Here is an 18894-nt window from a genome sequence, read left to right as displayed (position 1 = left end):
TATTAAGTGGTTTAAGAGGAGATGCGCTTACAAAACTGGCGAAACATATTGTACTGGTCCAACGGATGAACAGAAAGACAGACTTCATTATCACTATAAACCCCCGCTTTACAAAGTGGTGTACAAATGAGTGTCAAAGACACAGCTCTACATCTAAAACAAAGTGAAGGAACTGTGATCAATTATAGGCTACAGTACAACCTGGAATGTGTGTAAATACATGCATTTTTATATATAACAATTAAATCTGTGTGTTTGTACAATTTTAACTATAATGGAGGACATTTCTGAAACTTATATATATATAACAAACCTTCCTCTCATTTTAGCAACATTTAACCCTTTCCTCCATAATGAAGCCTTTTGACGCCACCCCCTTTACTCCATAATGACACCTTTCGACGCCTGTGTAGTACCTCAGTTAAAAGCTATGACTACGAAATGTCTGCATCAGACTTAATAAAACTTGTATCCAATATGAAGAGGATATTCACAAGAATATCTGACTTAAATTTATTTAATGAAAAATAAATTTTTTGCAATGCATTTTAACACTTTAAAGCATATTTTCGGCATTTTATTGAAAAAAATCGTATGCGAAATTAAGTATGCAAAAAAAATGTTTCCATCCTTATACTTAATGTAGTAAGTCGAGTACACCCTATCAAGCTAAAACATGTTTCAAAAGTTTTCAGGATGTGAATTTATTGAAATATATTTGTGTTATTAAGAAAAATGCCACCTTCTAATGTATCGTAAATAACTTTGAAATCACCACTAGAATACAGTGAAATAAAGACTGATCATACAGTTTCAAAATATACAAGCGAGACTGATCATACAGTTTCAAAATATACAAGCGAGACTGATCATACAGTTTCAAAATATACAAGCGAGACTGATCATACAGTTTCAAAATATACAAGCGAAACTGATCGTACAGTGAGAAATTCAAACAAGTGTAACTTTCTTATTTCTGGCTTCAAACATCTGGTTGAAACTTTTACCACCACTTGAAATATACTTCATTTAGTTAATTAAGTCTGGTTTTTACATTCATTTGTACACTAAGAGGATAAAAAGATTAATTTTAGGTTCACCGACTGATTTTCCTTAGTGATGCACTTGAAAATCTCTTGATTAATTTAGGCAAAGATACGAATGAATGTGCTGAATTTAAATTTAAACCATTTGAGAAAATTGATGTCAGCTGAATTAATCATTAAGCAATGTACAGATGATCAACTTACCGTTTAATTCAGTATATCCATCAAATTTAAAATGTGATCCAAAAAGTTCTCGCTTCGAAAATCACAACATCCGGATAGCATACAGAATAGTATCTATGTACACTGTGTTTGATATAAGTTCCAATACATGAGATAAAGAGTACATTACCAATAATGGATTCATGCATGTCTTTAACCATCTTTTCAAATATTACTGCTGATAACAGAAAAAGATAATTTAGGAGTTATAAATAAATAATAACAACTTACTCAGAAGGATTAATACAACTTTTGGATTGTTCTAATGCACAGTACTGGTTTCTACATTCTGAATCTGCTTTGTTTAGATGTTTCATTCCAGACATTCCCGACAATTGACTGAAAAGTTATAAAATTACATCGTAACCAACTATACACAGATCAATGTGGTATGTAATATTGAGTAAAATAGAATTTTATACTTTCGCTCTATGAGCGTGGCTATAACTATATTGCTTTTACTTTTATGTTGGCACACAGGCATAAAAGAACGCTTTAAACATATCACCTCTTCTGTTTCTCCAATGAATACTTTAATTCTATTTAGTACAGTTTTGACATGCAACATGTGTCAAGTTTGAGTTCTTTAAGATTCTGTCAGAAACAAGTACATGTATGTTTATTTACTTATTCTACATTCTTCGAATTATCAGTGGAGATATGATAAGCATTTGCTTTTTTTGGTGGAAATTGAGTTAACATGATAAAAAGCAAATCGACAGTCATGTAAAATATTTAAAAGGTTTTGGATTGTTCAATTTGACTCTGATTTCCCAGTGGCAGATCCAGGGGGAGGGTTTCCCCCCTTTTTTTGGATGATCAATGCATTTGAATGGGGACATATAGTTGACCCCCCGCCCCTTTTTTTAAATTGCTCGACCCCCCCCCCCCCCCCCCTGTTTCCACACGTATAAAGTTTATTCACTACATCAATGTTATACCTATTTAGATGAATGTTGTTTTTAAATAAGTCAAGAGAGAAAAAACAGTTTATAAAGTTAAATTTTACATACATTAACATACGATCTGATTCCTTGTTGGAACAGGATATTTGTGATATGTCTGGTTTGACATCTTCTTCCATGAATCTGGCTGGTTCCTGGTCAAACCAGGATCTATCAGATTCATCTGGTTCTTCATCAGCTGGCTCTTCTTTGAATGTTGTTATCCAATTACTAGTGCTTTCCATAATTTCTGAAACAGAATTGTCTTGTTCAGACGGCCCTGCAACTGTAGTTGAGGCACTACTTTCATAGCAGGGTGCTTTATTCCATTGACCACCATCATACCTTTAAAATATAACCATTTGTTAAGAATTTGCATTTTTACTCTTTAAAATAAATGGTGGATTGGGGGAGGGGTGGGGTGTACAGGGCAAAATTATTCATTTGCTTGACCAGAATGTTTCTTTTCATGTTGCCAAATGTGTGATGTCATAAATCTAATTTTAGCTATATTTTTTATATTTGACCGTCAATATACATATAAATAAAAACATTATATAGAATAAATTGCTTTGCTGAGCACAGCTGGATATGACCTCAGCCCTCCAACCCTCAAAAGTTGGGACCAAAATGGACACAATATTCACAATTGATAGTAGTCTGAATTTGAATTGTAATTAAATTTTTGACACATAATAGGTTTCTAACAAAGAATACCCGTAGTCAAAGAATTTCAAATTGGTTAATATATGATTTGAATTTATATTTATTTTTTTGCTTTTGTCTAATAGACTATGCTGTTGCAAATTGACTCCCCTCCCCCATGCCCTGTTTTTTTTTTGCTTTTGTGCAAACACTATGCTGTTGAATATTAACACCCAGAAAAATTATTTAAGAAATTTTCTTTTAATTTCTGAAATCAGAAACGAATAAATTGCTTGGCTGAGCGCAGCCTGATACGACCACAGAGGTTGAACTCTGATAAGCTGGGGCAATTTTGGATACAATATTCAAGCTTTGACATAGTATAGGTTTCTGACACAAAAAATGTCAAGATCTTACAAATCTATTGCGCAATATTGTGCAATTAAAGATTCTTCTTGAAATTTCAAAAAAAAAATGAAATTTGAAAAATTAAAAATAAATTTGAACCCCTTAAAAAAATTGAAACCCCCCAAATTTTTGTAATCCCCCTTTGAGCTATTACCCCCAAACTCAATCCAAGCCTTTCCTTTGTAGTATGGAACCTTGTAGTAACATTTTAGAGAGATCCATATTCTTAAACACAAGTTATTGTCTGGAAACTAGAACCAGGTGCTCCGCAGGGCGCAGCTTTATACGACCGCAGAGGTCGAACCCTGAACAGTTGGGGCAAGTATGGACAAAAAATTCAAGCGTGATACAGCTCTGAATTTGGATTGTGATCAAATTTTTGACATTACATGGGTTTTTTTTACACAAAACAAATGTCAAGATTTTACAAATCAATTAAAGATTTCTTCTTCAAACTTTTTAAATCTAAAATTAAATAGTTGATCATGACACAGCATAGGTTTCTGACACAGAACGAATGTGGTCTAATGAACTTAAGTTTTTTTTTGCCTTTGAGCAATTCACTATGCTGTTGAATATTAATCCTCTCAAAAAAATGTTTGAAGAAATTTTCTTTTTATTTATGAAATCTGAAATGAGAAAAATTTAAACCCCCCCCCCCCCCCCCCTTTTTTTCACATTCCCGTTTCCCTTTTTCCAAAACTGATATCAATTCAAATTTCTAATGGAGTTTGCAACAATAACTACTCTTTTAAATACATCATAAAATATTAAAATGTAAAATAAAGTGCTTGTTATCACTGCATGGTAAAGATTGGTTGGTAGTAAAAGTGAATATACATTGTTTATTGTATAAAACAATAAAAAAAACTTCATCAGCAACATTTTATATTGGCAAATTTCCAATGAAGTTATTTACATAAAATTATTGGCAAATAAAAATAGAAAATGACATCATAGTCATGTCTGGCAAATGTCCAACATACATTATCTAAAAACATTTTAGATAAGATAAGGAAAAAAAAGCTTCATCAGCAACATTTTATATTGGCAAATTTCCAATGAAGTTATTTACATAAAGTTATTGGCAAATAAAAATAGAAAATGACATCATAGTCATGTCTGGCAAATTTCCAACATATATTATCAACTACTATTCTATACAAAGAAAGATAACTCCAATTGAAAATTAATTGCTATTGCACAATATTGTGCAATTAGATATTTCTTACTATTGTGCAATACTGTGCAATTGAAAATTTCTTGCTATTGCACAATACTTGATATGGAATCCTGATTTGGACCAACTTGAAAACTGGGCCCATAATCAAAAATCAAAGTACATATTTTGATAAAGCATATCAAATAAGCTCAAGAATTTAATTTTTGTTAAAATCAAACTTAGTTTAATTTTGGACCCTTTGGACCTTAATGTAGACCAGTTTGAAAACTGGACCAAAAATTAAGAATTTACATACACAGTTAGATTTGGCATATCAAAGAACCCATTTATTCAATTTTTGATGAAATCAAACAAAGTTTAATTTTGGACCCCCATTTGGACCAACTTGAAAACTAGGCCAATAATTAAAAATCTAAGTACATTTTTAAATTTAGCATATCAAAGAACCCCAAGGATTCAATTTTTGTTAAAATCAAACTAAGTTTAATTTCGGACCCTTTGGACCTTAATGTAGACCAATTTGAAAACGGGACCAAAAATTAAGAATCTACATACATAGTTAGATTCGGAATATCAAAGAACCCCAATTATTCAATTTTTGATGAAATCACACAAAGTTCAATTTTGGACCCTTTGGGCCCCTTATTCCTAAACTGTTAGGACCAAAAATCCCAAAATCAAACGCAACCTTCCTTTTATGGTCATAAACCTTGTGTTTAAATTTCATAGATTTCTATTTACAAAAAATGTACTTATACTAAAGTTATGGTGCAAAAACCAAAAATAATGCTTATTTGGGCCCCTTTTTGGCCCCTAATTCATAAACTGTTGTGACCTCAACTCCAAAAATCAATCCCAACCTTCCTTTTGTGGTCATAAACCTTGTGTTAAAATTTCATTGATTTCTATTTACTTATACTAAAATTATTGTGCGAAAACCAAGAATAATGCTTATTTGGGCCCTTTTTTGGCCCTTATTTCCTAAACTGTTGGAACCAAAACTCCCAAAATCAATCCCAACCTTCCTTTTGTGGTCATAAACCTTGTGTCAAAATTTCATAGATTTCTATTCACTTAAACTAAAGTTATAGTGTGAAAACCAAGAAAATGCTTATTTGGGCCCTTTTTGGCCCCTAATTCCTAAAATGTTGGGACCAAAACTCCCAAAATCAATCCCAACCTGCCTTTTGTGGTCATAAACCTTGTGTTAAAATTTCATTGATTTCTATTCACTTTTACTAAAGTTAGAGTGCGAAAACTAAAAGTATTCGGACGACGACGACGACGCAGACGACGACGCCAACGTGATAGCAATATACGACCAAAAAATTAAAATTTTTGCGGTCGTATAAAAATGCTTGTTTTTGGTCCTTTTTGGTCCCTAATTCCTACATGAATTGGGCAGTTACCCCTCAACTCAATCCAAGCTTTCCTTTTGTGATATGGAACCTTATGGTACAATGTCAGAGACATTCTTACACTTACACACACATTATTGGCCAGAAACTTCAAAAATGCTTGTTTTGGCCCCTGTTTGGCCATTTCCTAACCTCTTGGCACCATAACCCCCAAAATGGATCCAAACCTTATTCTTGTGATTGTGGTATAATTTCAGAGCAATTGAAATACTTATACACAAGTGCTTGTTTTGGGCCCCTAATTCCTAAATGGTTGGAACCATAATCCCAAAATCAATCCCAATTTTCCCTTTGTGGTATTAAACCCTCTTATTAAATTTCATACAGATCTATTTACTGAAATTAAAATGATTGTCTGTAAACCAAACGTGTCTTTGTACGACTCTGGCGACGACGCAGATGAAGACAGACATCATACCATAATATATGATCCCAAATTTTTTTTTTGCAGTAGTATAAAAAAGTTGACCCCCCCCTCAAGATATGGTCAGTATTTCAATTCAAATTTCTTATTGCAACCATTATTACCCATTTAAATACATCATAAAGGTTTTTAAATATAAAATAACAGAGGCGGATTTAGGGGGGGGGGCCCAGGAGGCCCGGGCCCCCCTTTTTGGGAAAAAAATTGGTTGCTTCAGTAGGGAATCACTGAAGCGTGACTGGAGCGGGCTCCCTCTTAGGTCAGTCAGTGGGCCCCCACTTATGAAAATTTCTGGACCCGCCACTGAATAACATACATAGCCATGGCTAAATTTGATATTAAATAATTTAATATTAACTGCTAAAAATGAATTGACAGAAAATCACCTCAAGACAATCATCAATTCTTAATAAATGATTTACAAGCAGTGTAGGGGAGGTAATGAAACATTTTTTTTTTTAAATTGATTTTGATTACCTCCCTTCCACTGCTTTTAAATTGTCTCAATTGTCCATTAACCAGGGGAACCCTTTTAATTGCCCCTAATTCCTTTTGATGGTTTGAGCCATAACCCCAAAATCAATATAACCATCCCTTTGTAGTATTGAAACTTGGGGTATAATTTCAGAGAGATTCATACACTTTAACACAAGTTTTAAATTGTCTGGAAACCACAAAAATTCTTATTTGGGCCCTAATTCCTACACAGTTGGGACCATAACCCCCAAAATCAATTCAAACCTTCCTTTAGTGGTTATAAACCTTGTGAAAAAATTTCATTGATTTCTATTATAAGAAAGTTATTATTTAGAAATCATCTGTCGTCAGAAGACACTGACGTCATCGACGCATCGTGATAGCAATAATTATACAACCAATTTTTTTTTTTAACTTTTGCGGCTGTATAAAAAACTAAACAAGGATTCGGATACATAAAATATACTTTGAAACATGGGATTGTTATATTCAATTAAACAGTTAAATATGCTACACCATATATATGTTTTATATTTGTATGTTACAAGGAAGTACCCAGCAGGCACTCAACGTTTAATAAACGTTGAAATGAGGTTGAAATGTGATCAACGTATATTCAACGTTGAAACAACGTAACATTTTCAACGTTGAGGAATAAACCAACATTCAACGTTGAATTAACGTTGATCATTTCAACGTTGCAATTGGAACGTTGATTCAACATTGAATCAACGTTAACTTATTTACTCATAGTAGGCCTATATAAAAAAATCATTATCAGAAGGCAATATATGCATAACTGTAGAAGTATATATTTATAAAGAAAAGAATGAAAAAGAGTTTTGGATTTCACAAAACAGTATAGTACTAACTATTGGTCACTATTTCAACTTCAGTTTTGCGTCACCGTGACGGTATGAGAAAAGGGGGGGGGGAGGTAAGTCGTTTGATACTAAATTTCTAGGAAATAAGAAATATAATTAATTAATTTCATTTCACATAACTTTAATTTGAACATAAAGATAACATGTAATGAAATTTAAAATAGTTGATTATCAACAATGATCGCGATTTCTTTCATTCATATTTTCGCGGGATTTGAACAGGAAGTTAGATTGCCCATGCGCATTTTTCTAACACGCACCTTTCCTGTATTTGAAAAAGAACAACAAAGGACAAAGACGAAAGAGAACTTCCCGTTTATCACGTATATTTATGGTATGTAGATGTTTGCATGTGGCTATCACGGTTTGTTATATTTATGAATTGTGTTTAGAAACTCTAAATTGGTATCATATTGCACAATTAGAGAAAATTATAACGTCAACATTGTATTCCAGAAAACAGATCAGAACACATGGAAGGGCCATCATATCATTTCCTCCAATTATACTATTTCTAAGAGCATTTAATGGGGCATTTAGTTTCATTTTAAAGTTTAGGTAAAGATTGTTACAATTATTATGCTTAAAGATTCATATAAGAAAAAGGGGGGATAAGCAAGTGTTTACATTATTTTGCTCAGGTAAATATCCCAACATGATAAATTTATACTATATATATGCGATTCTTTTAGTTTAACTTTAAGGCTTGGTAAACCACATACTTTTTGACGATCATATTAAACAATGAATTTCAACTGGACAAGTATTGAATTTGAACGATCATGGAAAATTGTAGTCCAAATAATTATGACGTCTGGCAAGGCTATTTTAATTTTTTTCTGGGACGCCTTCCTGTCAATGTGGGATCAAAAAAAGTCAAAATCGAAAAATACCCACAGCAGACGGCATGATTATCTGGACTAGGAAAATTGATACTTTTATTGTTTTATTTTTACAAAAACAAGTCAGTCTGAGCCTTTACTGATCTTCAGGTGATCTCTAACTCTGTGTGTAATATGAGAAATGCATGTTTACATTAATGTGAACGTAACCTGAACCTAGCAGTCCATTATCTGCAGGGGCGGATCCAGCCATTTTAAAAAGGGGGGTTCCTAACCCAGGACAAAAGGGGGGGGGGGGGGGGGGGGGTTCCAATTACATGTCCTCATTCAAACGCATTGATCGTCCAAAAAAAAAGGGGGGTTCCAACCCCCGGAACCCCCCCTCTGGATCCGCGCCTGATCTGATATCATGAACATGTATTATTTATTTTACAGAAGCTTGTCAAACAGATCAATGGCTAAAAGGCATCAAGTGGAGCAAAATTAAAATTCAGTTTTGGGAATTCCAGTCTTTAAAATCATCAAAGGTAGGTTTTTTGTCTGTATGAGCTATATACCATTTGTGTTCAAAGATTAATCTTTTGTTTATTCTAATTTTGTTAACTTTACATACCATATTATGTTTGTCTTTATATCTAAGCTATTCTAGTAAAGCTCTTTATTTTATGTTAATGGAATGGTGCAGTCATCAATAAAAAAAATGTCTTACTTAGGTAAAGTGTTTTCATTGTTATCAATAACATAGTGGAACCCGCAGTCTTACAAAACTCAGGTTGAAGCTTCTTCATTAACAAAAAACTACTAATACTAAATAGTAAACATTAATGTATATATTTTTATTAATGATTATCTTATTACAATATGTGCTTCGTCATTATGTTTTTATTTACTTTCGATGCTTCTAGAAACAAATTGAAAGTAGCTCAAATTTAAAATATCTTTTCAGGACATACAATTTATATTTTTTATATATATATATAATCTGAATTTTTTTCAGAGTTTAAATATACTGCAAGAGTAAAAAGATGTCACTTGGAAATACATATCTGATAAAGACCTCTCCTGCTTAAAATTTACCGCTGAAAGATCCCGAGGTGGTGGACGAATGATGAAATGCAATAAGGACAAAAAGAGACAAATATAACAAATGAATTTATAAAATAAATCTTGTATCAAAAGAAATATCATTGTATTATTAATTATTACTATTTTTGATATTATTGTTCCTGAGTAAATATGTATTAACGTAATGGTTTATGAGGGTAATATATACATTTATATAACATATATGTATTTATAATCAAGGACCTTTGTTTTTTGTGGATAGTTGTCTGGTTAGCAGTCATGTAGCATCTTCTTATTTTCGTAAATATTGCGATCATCCTGAACACACATTGGATCTAATAATGTCTTCACTCTTCCTAGATATATATACTACTTTCAAGAAAGGTTTAACATTGGTTGGTCGTTTAATAAAAACTACTTTGAACTTGTGAAAATTGTTTAGAACTATTCAACATCTTCTTTCCTTTCTGTGGTCTCGGGGGAATAAAGTGCATGTCTTAGTTTTTATGCAAACTGTGCAAATTCATTGAATGATTTGTCTTTTTATAGCTATTCACAACAAGAAAAACTACAAGTAAGAATATATCAAAAATGATAGGTGTCCACTTATAAATTAAATAGATAATTATGTCTATAGTTATTGTTAAATACAAGTGGACACACACAATCATTTCAGCTATTCCTTCTGCCAACAGGATTTTAAGATGTGACATGTATGGTCTAGATTTTTGACTTTTTACAAGCACCAAATGTTGTTTAAAGTAACAGTTGATGTATTTATTTAGATGTCTTCCATTTAACTTATCTATTTTGTACATATGTGTATTGGTGAGAGGGAAAAACATAAAAAAAAACATGTACACCCACACTGCCTGTTTACCATCTAACAACAGCAAAAATTTGGAAAGCAGGTAAAAATGTGGTGTTTGTAGCTTTATAATAAATTTCATTATTATACTTTCAACTACTATTCAACCTTGAATCAACATTGAATGGATGTTGAAACTTCAACGTTGAAATGACAACGTTAATTCAAATTTTCAAAATCAAACATAAATTTGACATTGTTTCAACGTTGAATCAACGTTGAGTGCCTGCTGGGTAATGCCTTTTACCGTCAATTGTCAAATGGTCAATTTGGTTACAGTTAGCATCAAATTGGTCAAAATTTTACTGTCATTCGTTAAAATATCCTTATCATGATTTGTCATAGTTCTCAAATTATTATTGTTACCGTTATTTTTTTCCAAAAATAACATGATTCTTCAAAATTGCACATTTTATTGTCATGCACCAAAAAATTCCTTTAATGTCGTTTGGCAATTATTTTTTTACCATTTTCGTCATATTTAAGTTACCCCCGTTGCCACCCTCTTATTTTTATTTACGATTATATTTTCTAAATAGGTAAAGAAGCCTGAAGGTAAACTATGACACATTAAGTAAAGAAAAACTTATATATTTGATTTAATTTTATTCATTATGCCCGTCACATTAAACATTTCATAAACAAAAAATAAAGAATTCAAAACAATTAATGTTTAATCATCCAAAATCATTTATAAACAAATATTTTTATTCAACATGTTTTAAAATGACTCAACGCAAGAATTTTTATTCATAGAAATATTGATATACATATGATTTATACATACATCTAAAATAATCAATCAATTCAAATATCATTTACAATACTTATTATGTATGATCAACTATGTAATTAATATACCATGAGCCTTAATCATTTATTGTTGACGAGTTTGTGCTAATAAAATATTTGTAATTGTGTATTGAAAACATCAAAACAATTGGTGTGCGATCGACCTTGGGGCGAAAGTGTGTTTGTGGCGAAAGGACCCCAAACATGTATTTTCAAGGATAAAAACTGACGACGATTTATTATACATCTGTCGAACATTATTTCATAGCTGCTGGCACCGAGAGTTTACTCAGGCAAGCTCAGTAGCTTTTAATTGATTAAACCGTACACAACTACCTGTCTAATAATACTTTTGCCACTTCAGCGTGAGATTTCGCTCCAATTTCTTCTTTTAAAGTAGCCCACCGGTCAAATTGGTTACCAATGTAGATTTTGCTTTTGTTGATTAGTGCATTTCTTTCAGCCTTCTTTCTTTTTCGGTCCGAATCTGTTAATGAAACCGGTCTTCCTGCACGCTTGCCTGGCACTTTCACTTCAGAATCCGATGACATTGTTCAATTTGAAAGCACGCTAAAGATCGCTAACACATGCGCAAACAAATGACATGAAAACGGGTTGAACTATTGACTTGCAAGTCAATAATTACATCATCAGGGTTTTATTTGGCTTGTTTTGACAAAAATGAACCAAACTGCCTACTACGATATCAGAAGAGCAAATTATAATCAATTGAATAAATACTATACTAGACTATATTTATAAATGTTTGGAAAAAAATCACTGATTATATACTATTAATAATTTTTATTTTATACTCTCAAAGCACAGGGAGCTGCCATTTGATTTTATGAGGGGGTGGGATAACAGTGGGTGGGATCGACGGGCTAGGATGAAATTTGAAAAAAAGCTTGTTTATATAGATTAGACCGTTGGTTTTCCCGTTTGAATGGTTTTACACTAGTAATTTTGGGGCCCTTTATATAGCTTGTTGTTCGGTGTGAGCCAAGGCTCCGTGTTGAAGGCCGTACTTTAACCTATAATGGGTTTACTTTTTAAATTGTTATTTGTATGGAGAGTTGTCTCATTGGCACTCACACCACATCTTCCTATATCTAGGACAGCCTAGGTTTTGACCTTAAAAAAAATTAAAAGGCAGGATATATGACAATTTATAGCTCCCTAATATTAGCTATATAGGCCTAATATATATACGTACAGTCTATAGTAACCCTTTAATTAATCAATTCCCAATAAATTATTTGTTACAATATGGAGATCAGTAAACAATTCGATTGTACTGTATAACTTAATCAGGAACTTTCTAAACTAAGAACATTAGTATAGAAAGTCCCTGACTTAATATAAAATCAATAGACGGAGCGAGGCGAAAAAATTTTGGGGACCTTTTTTTTTGCTAAAAAAAATTAAAATAAGTGTTAAATGCATTTTAGTTCAAGTGTAGGGGCTGGACATTTTTGGTGCCGTATTCTCTACATTGATTGTCTATTATAAAATGATTGAATGGATCCAAAGCTATATGTACTATTTAAATATATTTGAAGTGGAATTTGTCAGTAAAAAATGGACATGGGAAATTCCCGTTTGTTGTATGGTTAGTTAGCATAACTTTACAGATTTCTTGTTGTGAACAAGATATACGGCTATTCAATGAAATTTACAATACGACAGACACGAAGAAAAACAAACAAGATATTTTAATCCATTTAAATGTTTGGTTGAAATGTTTCACCCAACAATGGAAGCGAGGGGTACAAATTAATCAACCAAAAGGCTAGGAATGAATCGGAAACGAAAATGAAGTTGTGAATAACGTTCGACACATGGAGTCATATAGGCCACCCCCAGCAGGCCGGTTGCAGTCAGGAAAAAAAAAATATTCAGTATATCAGTTCGGCGGAACAGACCTTCGGATCCGGTCAGATATTGGATTCACATGCAATCCTCCCCCCCCCCCCCCCCCCCCAAAAAAAAAATACGCCCGTTTTTTTTTAGAGTGTAATGGAGAATAATTTTCTGTTGGGTGGAATTGTGATAAAGAAGTCAATACGTCCTTGCTCAATACTTCGAAGGCGTCATCCTTAGCCTAAACATGTGTTACTGTAATCTGAATTTCAAAATGACTGAGTGACGTTTTTTTTTTTCGACGTACTTGTCAACTCCACCGTAGCGAATCACATCATAGTAACTTTGACATAATCAATAATATATTACAGTGAATACGAGCGAAAAATATCTTTATAAGTGGAGAACTGTCGCATTAAAATTAAATACACAGCAAAATTCACGAAGTCTAGGCTGATTATTATTATAATCATTTTATAAAAAAAAAAAAAAAAAAAAAAAAAAAAGTGCCAGCAAAGGGGGGCGTACGCCCTCTACGCCCCCATCTGAATCCGCCACTGATGGGGTTCCGGGGGTTGGTTATGGTTCTGAAGCCACGGTATATGCTTGCTGCTTATGACTGTGAAGGTGTATGCTTGCTGCTTATGGTTGTGAAAGTACATGATTGCACCTTATACCTGTTATAGTTGTTAAAGATAAAGATAAAGATAAAGATGTAAGGTACATGCTTGGTTCTGTAGGTATATTCTTGCTGCATGCTTATAGTTCGAAGGAAACACGTCTGCAGTTATTGTTCTGAAGGTACATGCTTGATGCTTATAGCTGTGAGGGTAAATACTTGCTGCTAATAATATTCTGAAGGTACATGCTTGCTCACGGCTTATAGTTGTGAAGGTGCATACTTGCTGCTAATGGTTTAAAGGAAATAGGCTTGTGCACATGCAGTTTATGGTTCTTAAGGTTCATGCTTGCTACTAACTTATAATTGTGAAGATCATTATACTTGCTGTTTATGGTTCTGAAGGTATATTTTTGCTGCGTATGGTTCTGAAGGTATAGTCTTGCTGCTAAAGTTATGGTTCTAAGGGAACACGCTTGCATCTTATAGTTTTGAATGTACATACCGTTGATGCTTATGGTTGTGACGCCGATACATGCTTGCTGCTTATAGTTGTAAAGGTACATACTTTCTGCTGATAGAATCTGATAGTGTTGTTCAAAAGTACATGCTTAATTGCTGCTGATGATTCTGAATGTACATGTTTGCTGCTCAGTTATAGTTTTGCATGATTCTGTAACTATGTCCTCGATTGGTGCTTGTGATTCTTAATGTTCGTGCTTGCGGACGGTTTATGATTCTATAGTTGATAGTGGTTGCTTGTTGCCTATGCTGATTTAATTATTCAATGTTTGAACATGTTGTCAGCTCACTCTGAGGCTCGGTTTTGTCATAGATGGCTATTATATCTATGGTTATGGCTCCGTGTTGAAGGCCGTACATTGACCTATAATGGTTTACTTATAAATTGTATTTGGATGGAGATTTGTCTCATTGGCACTCACACCACATCTTCCTATATCTATATTATGTTTAGTTGCTTTTGGGCCGGCCCACTGTGAGTATATATAGACAGCTGACCAGCTTTGATTTTTTATCTTTAATTGCCATTAGCTGGATAGTAATGTATGAGTTATCAAAAAAGTTCTTGGTCATTTTTCATGTTTGTATTTGTTACAATTTAGAATATTTCATTATGACCTATTGTCTTGTTTAACTTGTATTATGTACGTTTTTGATTTTTCATGTCTTTCTGCATTGTATAAAATAATTGAGTTTTCTTTCAAAGAAAAGTTTGCACATTTTATTCAAAAATCTCTACATAGCTTATGTTTGTAAAATCTGTGTCACCCCGACTCAAACTAAAATTTTCTATTCAAATATAATTTGGATGTTTCTTTATTAATCTTAACCCAGGGCCGAACAGGAAAAGTGGCGAAATCACCAAATTGCAACAAGATACAACTAAGAACCAAAATCATAGTGTCACACGCAATATCGATGGTGTTATTGCAAAAGAGATTTTTAATACTTACATTGTAAGTATTTGGACAATCAAATAGACAGATTTTGAAGGCATTCTTTTAATAAGGTATTCAAACATAATTTTGAAAAAAAGATAATACATAGGAAACGATATGTTGTAACTTGTAGGAAAAAAAATAAATTTTATTTGGAAGGTCAGCATGTGTTATCTAATTTTATATATCAAACTATATATATGTAAGCTGAGACTAGAAGCTGAGACTAGTCTCAGATGTAAGAGATATTGATATACTACTGTTTTGAAATACTCAAACAAGTCTTTTGATTTGAACCACTCGCGAATATGACCAATAGTTTTACAAGATGCATGAAAAATTGTTATCCAAGGGGAATAACTCCTTGATAAGAAGTCATCTGATATATACATCTTATGATATCGCTATTTGGCCACCATTTCTGGACATTACACAGGTTCCTTATAGGCGGATCCAGGGGGGGGGGGGGCCCGGGCCCCCCCCCCCTTTTGTGGGAAAAATTTGGTTGATTATATAGGGAATCATTGAAGCATGACTGGAGCGGGCGCCCCCCCCCCCCCCCCCCCCCCTTAGGTCAGTCAGCGGGCCCCCCCTTAGGGAACGTTCTGCATCCGCCACTGTTCCTGTAAAATTTTGACGTCTTAATATAAAATATCTGACGCCACAATGGAAAAGTGATTGTTGTATGACGACAAAAGTTCAAGCGGGACAGATTCTCTGGTCAGCAGGGAATAGCGATAATGTGAGTTGTGAAATTTTGTATATACATGATTTCATGTTTACTTCACAGCTGGAAATTGATTTATTAGATAATCAGATCAGTGGCGGATCCAGAACCTTTCATAAGGGGGGGGGGGGGGGGGCGCTGACTGACCTAAACAGGGGGGGGGACACTCCAGTCATGCTTCAGTGATTCCCTACATAGTCAAACAAATTTTTCCCACGAAAAGGGGGGCCCTCTCTCCCCTGGATCCGCCTATGCAGATCAAGTTAATCTATTTAGGTAACAGTTTAAACTGTCACAGAAATCTTTCAAAATATTCCTTTTAGATTTAAGGGTTACCAAAAATTATGTCTTAATATTCAACTTTAATTCCTCTTATTTACAGCAAAAAGCTGGATCTCAGAATTGGAAATAATATATGTTTAATATTTAATGTTTTAGTGTGCCCATATTTGCTTGAAATTTTATGGGCACATTCTTATAGACCAGTTGCATGTACCATCACTGATGAATCTTGTTCCTAAATCATAGAAATTGCCTATCTATAATAAATACATGTAGGTAAGAAAATTCTGCTACATATTGCTGTTTTGAGTCAAACAGTGATGGAGGTTTCTCAAATAAACCAACAATATCTTTATTTTGTCCATAAATTCAGAATTCCACAAACTTTCGCTCAAGATCAATGTCAACTCATCTTGAATTTATGTCACCATGAATCAGCAAGTTAAACCTGGCACTGCATTGCAGGGGATCATAGAAATTAATTCTAAAATTAATAATTAAACCTTTATTTCTTTCAAGAAAATTTTATGTCCACAGACTTTTACTTTATATTAACAGTTACACAGTCAGTTTTCCAAAACCAAGGCCATTTTCAAGGGTGTCATAAAGTGATAATGTTGTGTCTCTACATTAGCTTATCTTCCCATGAAATTAATAGCAGTATGTTGTATTAAGGCAAAGTGTCCATAATTGCATAAAATGCAAGGTTATGGTAACTGTATCTTACAGTATAAAGGGGTCCTCAACCAGTATAAAATGATACAAATTTTAAAATCCAGTTATTTTTCGTTGAATCACTAAACTTTTGAGATATATTTTGCAAATCTCCTTATCATGTAAGATGTGTAGTACAGGTTAACTTATTATATTGAAAATATCTGTGTGATTATTTTCATATAGATATTAGAAGATGTGGTATGAGACAACTCTCCATCCTAGTCACAATTTGTAAAAGGAAACCATTATAGGTCAGAAGTACGGCCTTCAACAAAGAGCCTTGGCCTAGGACAGGTGCAAACAAATGCTAAATAATTTTTTTTTAAGGCACACATCTGAATTTAGAATTTGAATGCACCTGTACATTTGTAGTTCTAAATTGTTATAAGTACCAATATGTTTCTAAATATGTATTGGCTTCTAACATTTGTCTAAGGTCTTTTGTAGAATGATTTTGTTGAAAAAATAATTTTAATTCATCTTTGTCAATCATGTCAATAAATATCTGTATGGTTTACAGCAAATCATCTTTCCTAATCAAAATGACTTCAGGCAAGAAAATTTCTTAGCATGATTGAAAAGTTTACTTTAGTTTAATAGATTAGTTTAATAAATTGTAATTTTATATTTTATTAAATCATTTCAGGTTTAAATGAAGAAAACATAATACTTGCAGTATGTGGCCTTTAATTATGCACTTTGTTAGGACGAATGCTGTGTATATGACTTTCCCAGTGGCACTTGTAGTTGGTTTTGTTGGATACAATTTTGAAGCTGTTATTGGAAGAGCCGAATCACCATGGAAAACAAAAAGTATTCAGGAAGAGAGAGATGAAAGACAGTTTAAAGAACTAAAAGAACATAGCCCAATTGATGTTCCAAGTTTGAAGTCTAAAATGGATATACCAAAAACAGTTTTGAATAGAAATGACAAAAGTCAACTGAATCACTGAACAATAGCAATAAATTTTTATGTTTTCAGACGTTATTTTTTTTTTATTTGCAAGATTTTTTTTAGCAATGATCATATATTTTGGTCACTATACAGTTTAGTTGATGAGAATATTTAGATCAGAACTTGATGAATAATTTTTCAAAGGTTTGAAAGGAAGAATTATTCAAATGACTAAATTAAAAAGTTCCACTTTTCAGATTTGAAATATTTGATTTAAATTTTTTTTTAAATTAATACATTAATTTGTACTCATCATGAATATTCCTGAAATATTTGCCACTGATAAAAATGATCAGCAATTAGCAATGATTAGTCATATTTAAAAGTACTACAGAAATAGTTGTCACAAACAGGTAATTTGGTGCTAGAACAGTGTAATTTGAATTTATCCTTTATTACAAATTGAAGGTAATAAAGGAAGCACATAAAAAAGTTTTAGGAGACTTTTCGGTTTTTATAATGAGATGTCACATATAAATGGTATACCGAATGTCAACACTTTGTATGGAAACTCAAATTTGCTTTCAATATCCTGAAAATTTATAAAGGCATTAGAATTGACTACTATTTCTTGGCAGTTAGTTTTAATTGGAGGAGAAAGCCCTTTGGTTGGTAGAGAACAACCGACTTTCGGTAGGAAGATAGTCAGTCCGAGTCAATTAAAGTTTAAATCTAGTGCATCTGCCACATGTGGGAGTCAAACTCACAACCTCAGTGTTGACATACTAGTGATACTGCAGTTGTTCCACTACTTAGAACTCTCGACTACCATGCTCCTCCTTTCTAATTTTCTGGTCTGATGTTCCTGGCATTCAAATGTTTTGGTTTGAGTGTACCTGATAAAATTTAAATCAAGAGTTACAATTCCAATGTGCAAAATGTAATTTACGTCATTGGTTTTCTAATACACGTGTATCAATTATTCATATTTTTGTCATCAATTGGCTTTTAATCAGCTAATATGTCATGAAATGTAAATTCTCAAATATTTTGAGATATTATTTCCCCTGGAACAAATGTTACTTTTTTGTTCCCACCAGAACAAAGGGATAA

At 33.0% G+C, this 18894-nt stretch overlaps 1 protein-coding gene and 2 long non-coding RNA genes across 3 annotated transcripts in view; 2 read left to right on the top strand and 1 right to left on the bottom strand.

Moving 5' to 3' along the window:
* Positions 1-11800, bottom strand: part of LOC139515769 (uncharacterized) — a 40109-nt gene extending 28309 nt beyond the window's left edge. Inside the window, exons 1-3 of the mRNA XM_071305462.1 lie at positions 11555-11800; positions 2282-2557; positions 1500-1607 (exon numbers count right to left, since the gene is read on the bottom strand). Of these exons, the coding sequence (XP_071161563.1) occupies positions 1500-1607; positions 2282-2557; positions 11555-11769 (599 nt within the window). The 5' untranslated portion in view covers positions 11770-11800. The remainder of the gene's footprint in view (positions 1-1499; positions 1608-2281; positions 2558-11554) is intronic.
* LOC139515770 (uncharacterized) lies at positions 7877-9677 on the top strand. The gene is made up of 3 exons (XR_011662839.1): positions 7877-7985; positions 8929-9020; positions 9491-9677. It is a non-coding gene; the product is annotated as an uncharacterized lncRNA (long non-coding RNA).
* A 3300-nt stretch (positions 11801-15100) lies between the features above and the next one.
* LOC139515768 (uncharacterized) lies at positions 15101-17867 on the top strand. Its single transcript, XR_011662838.1, has 2 exons — positions 15101-15231; positions 17533-17867. It is a non-coding gene; the product is annotated as an uncharacterized lncRNA (long non-coding RNA).
* Positions 17868-18894: the final 1027 nt, after the last annotated feature.

The sequence above is a fragment of the Mytilus edulis genome, chromosome 3 (genome assembly GCF_963676685.1).
Source record: "Mytilus edulis chromosome 3, xbMytEdul2.2, whole genome shotgun sequence".
NCBI lineage: Eukaryota > Metazoa > Mollusca > Bivalvia > Mytilida > Mytilidae > Mytilus > Mytilus edulis.
This window is presented reverse-complemented; position numbering and strand designations above follow the sequence as displayed.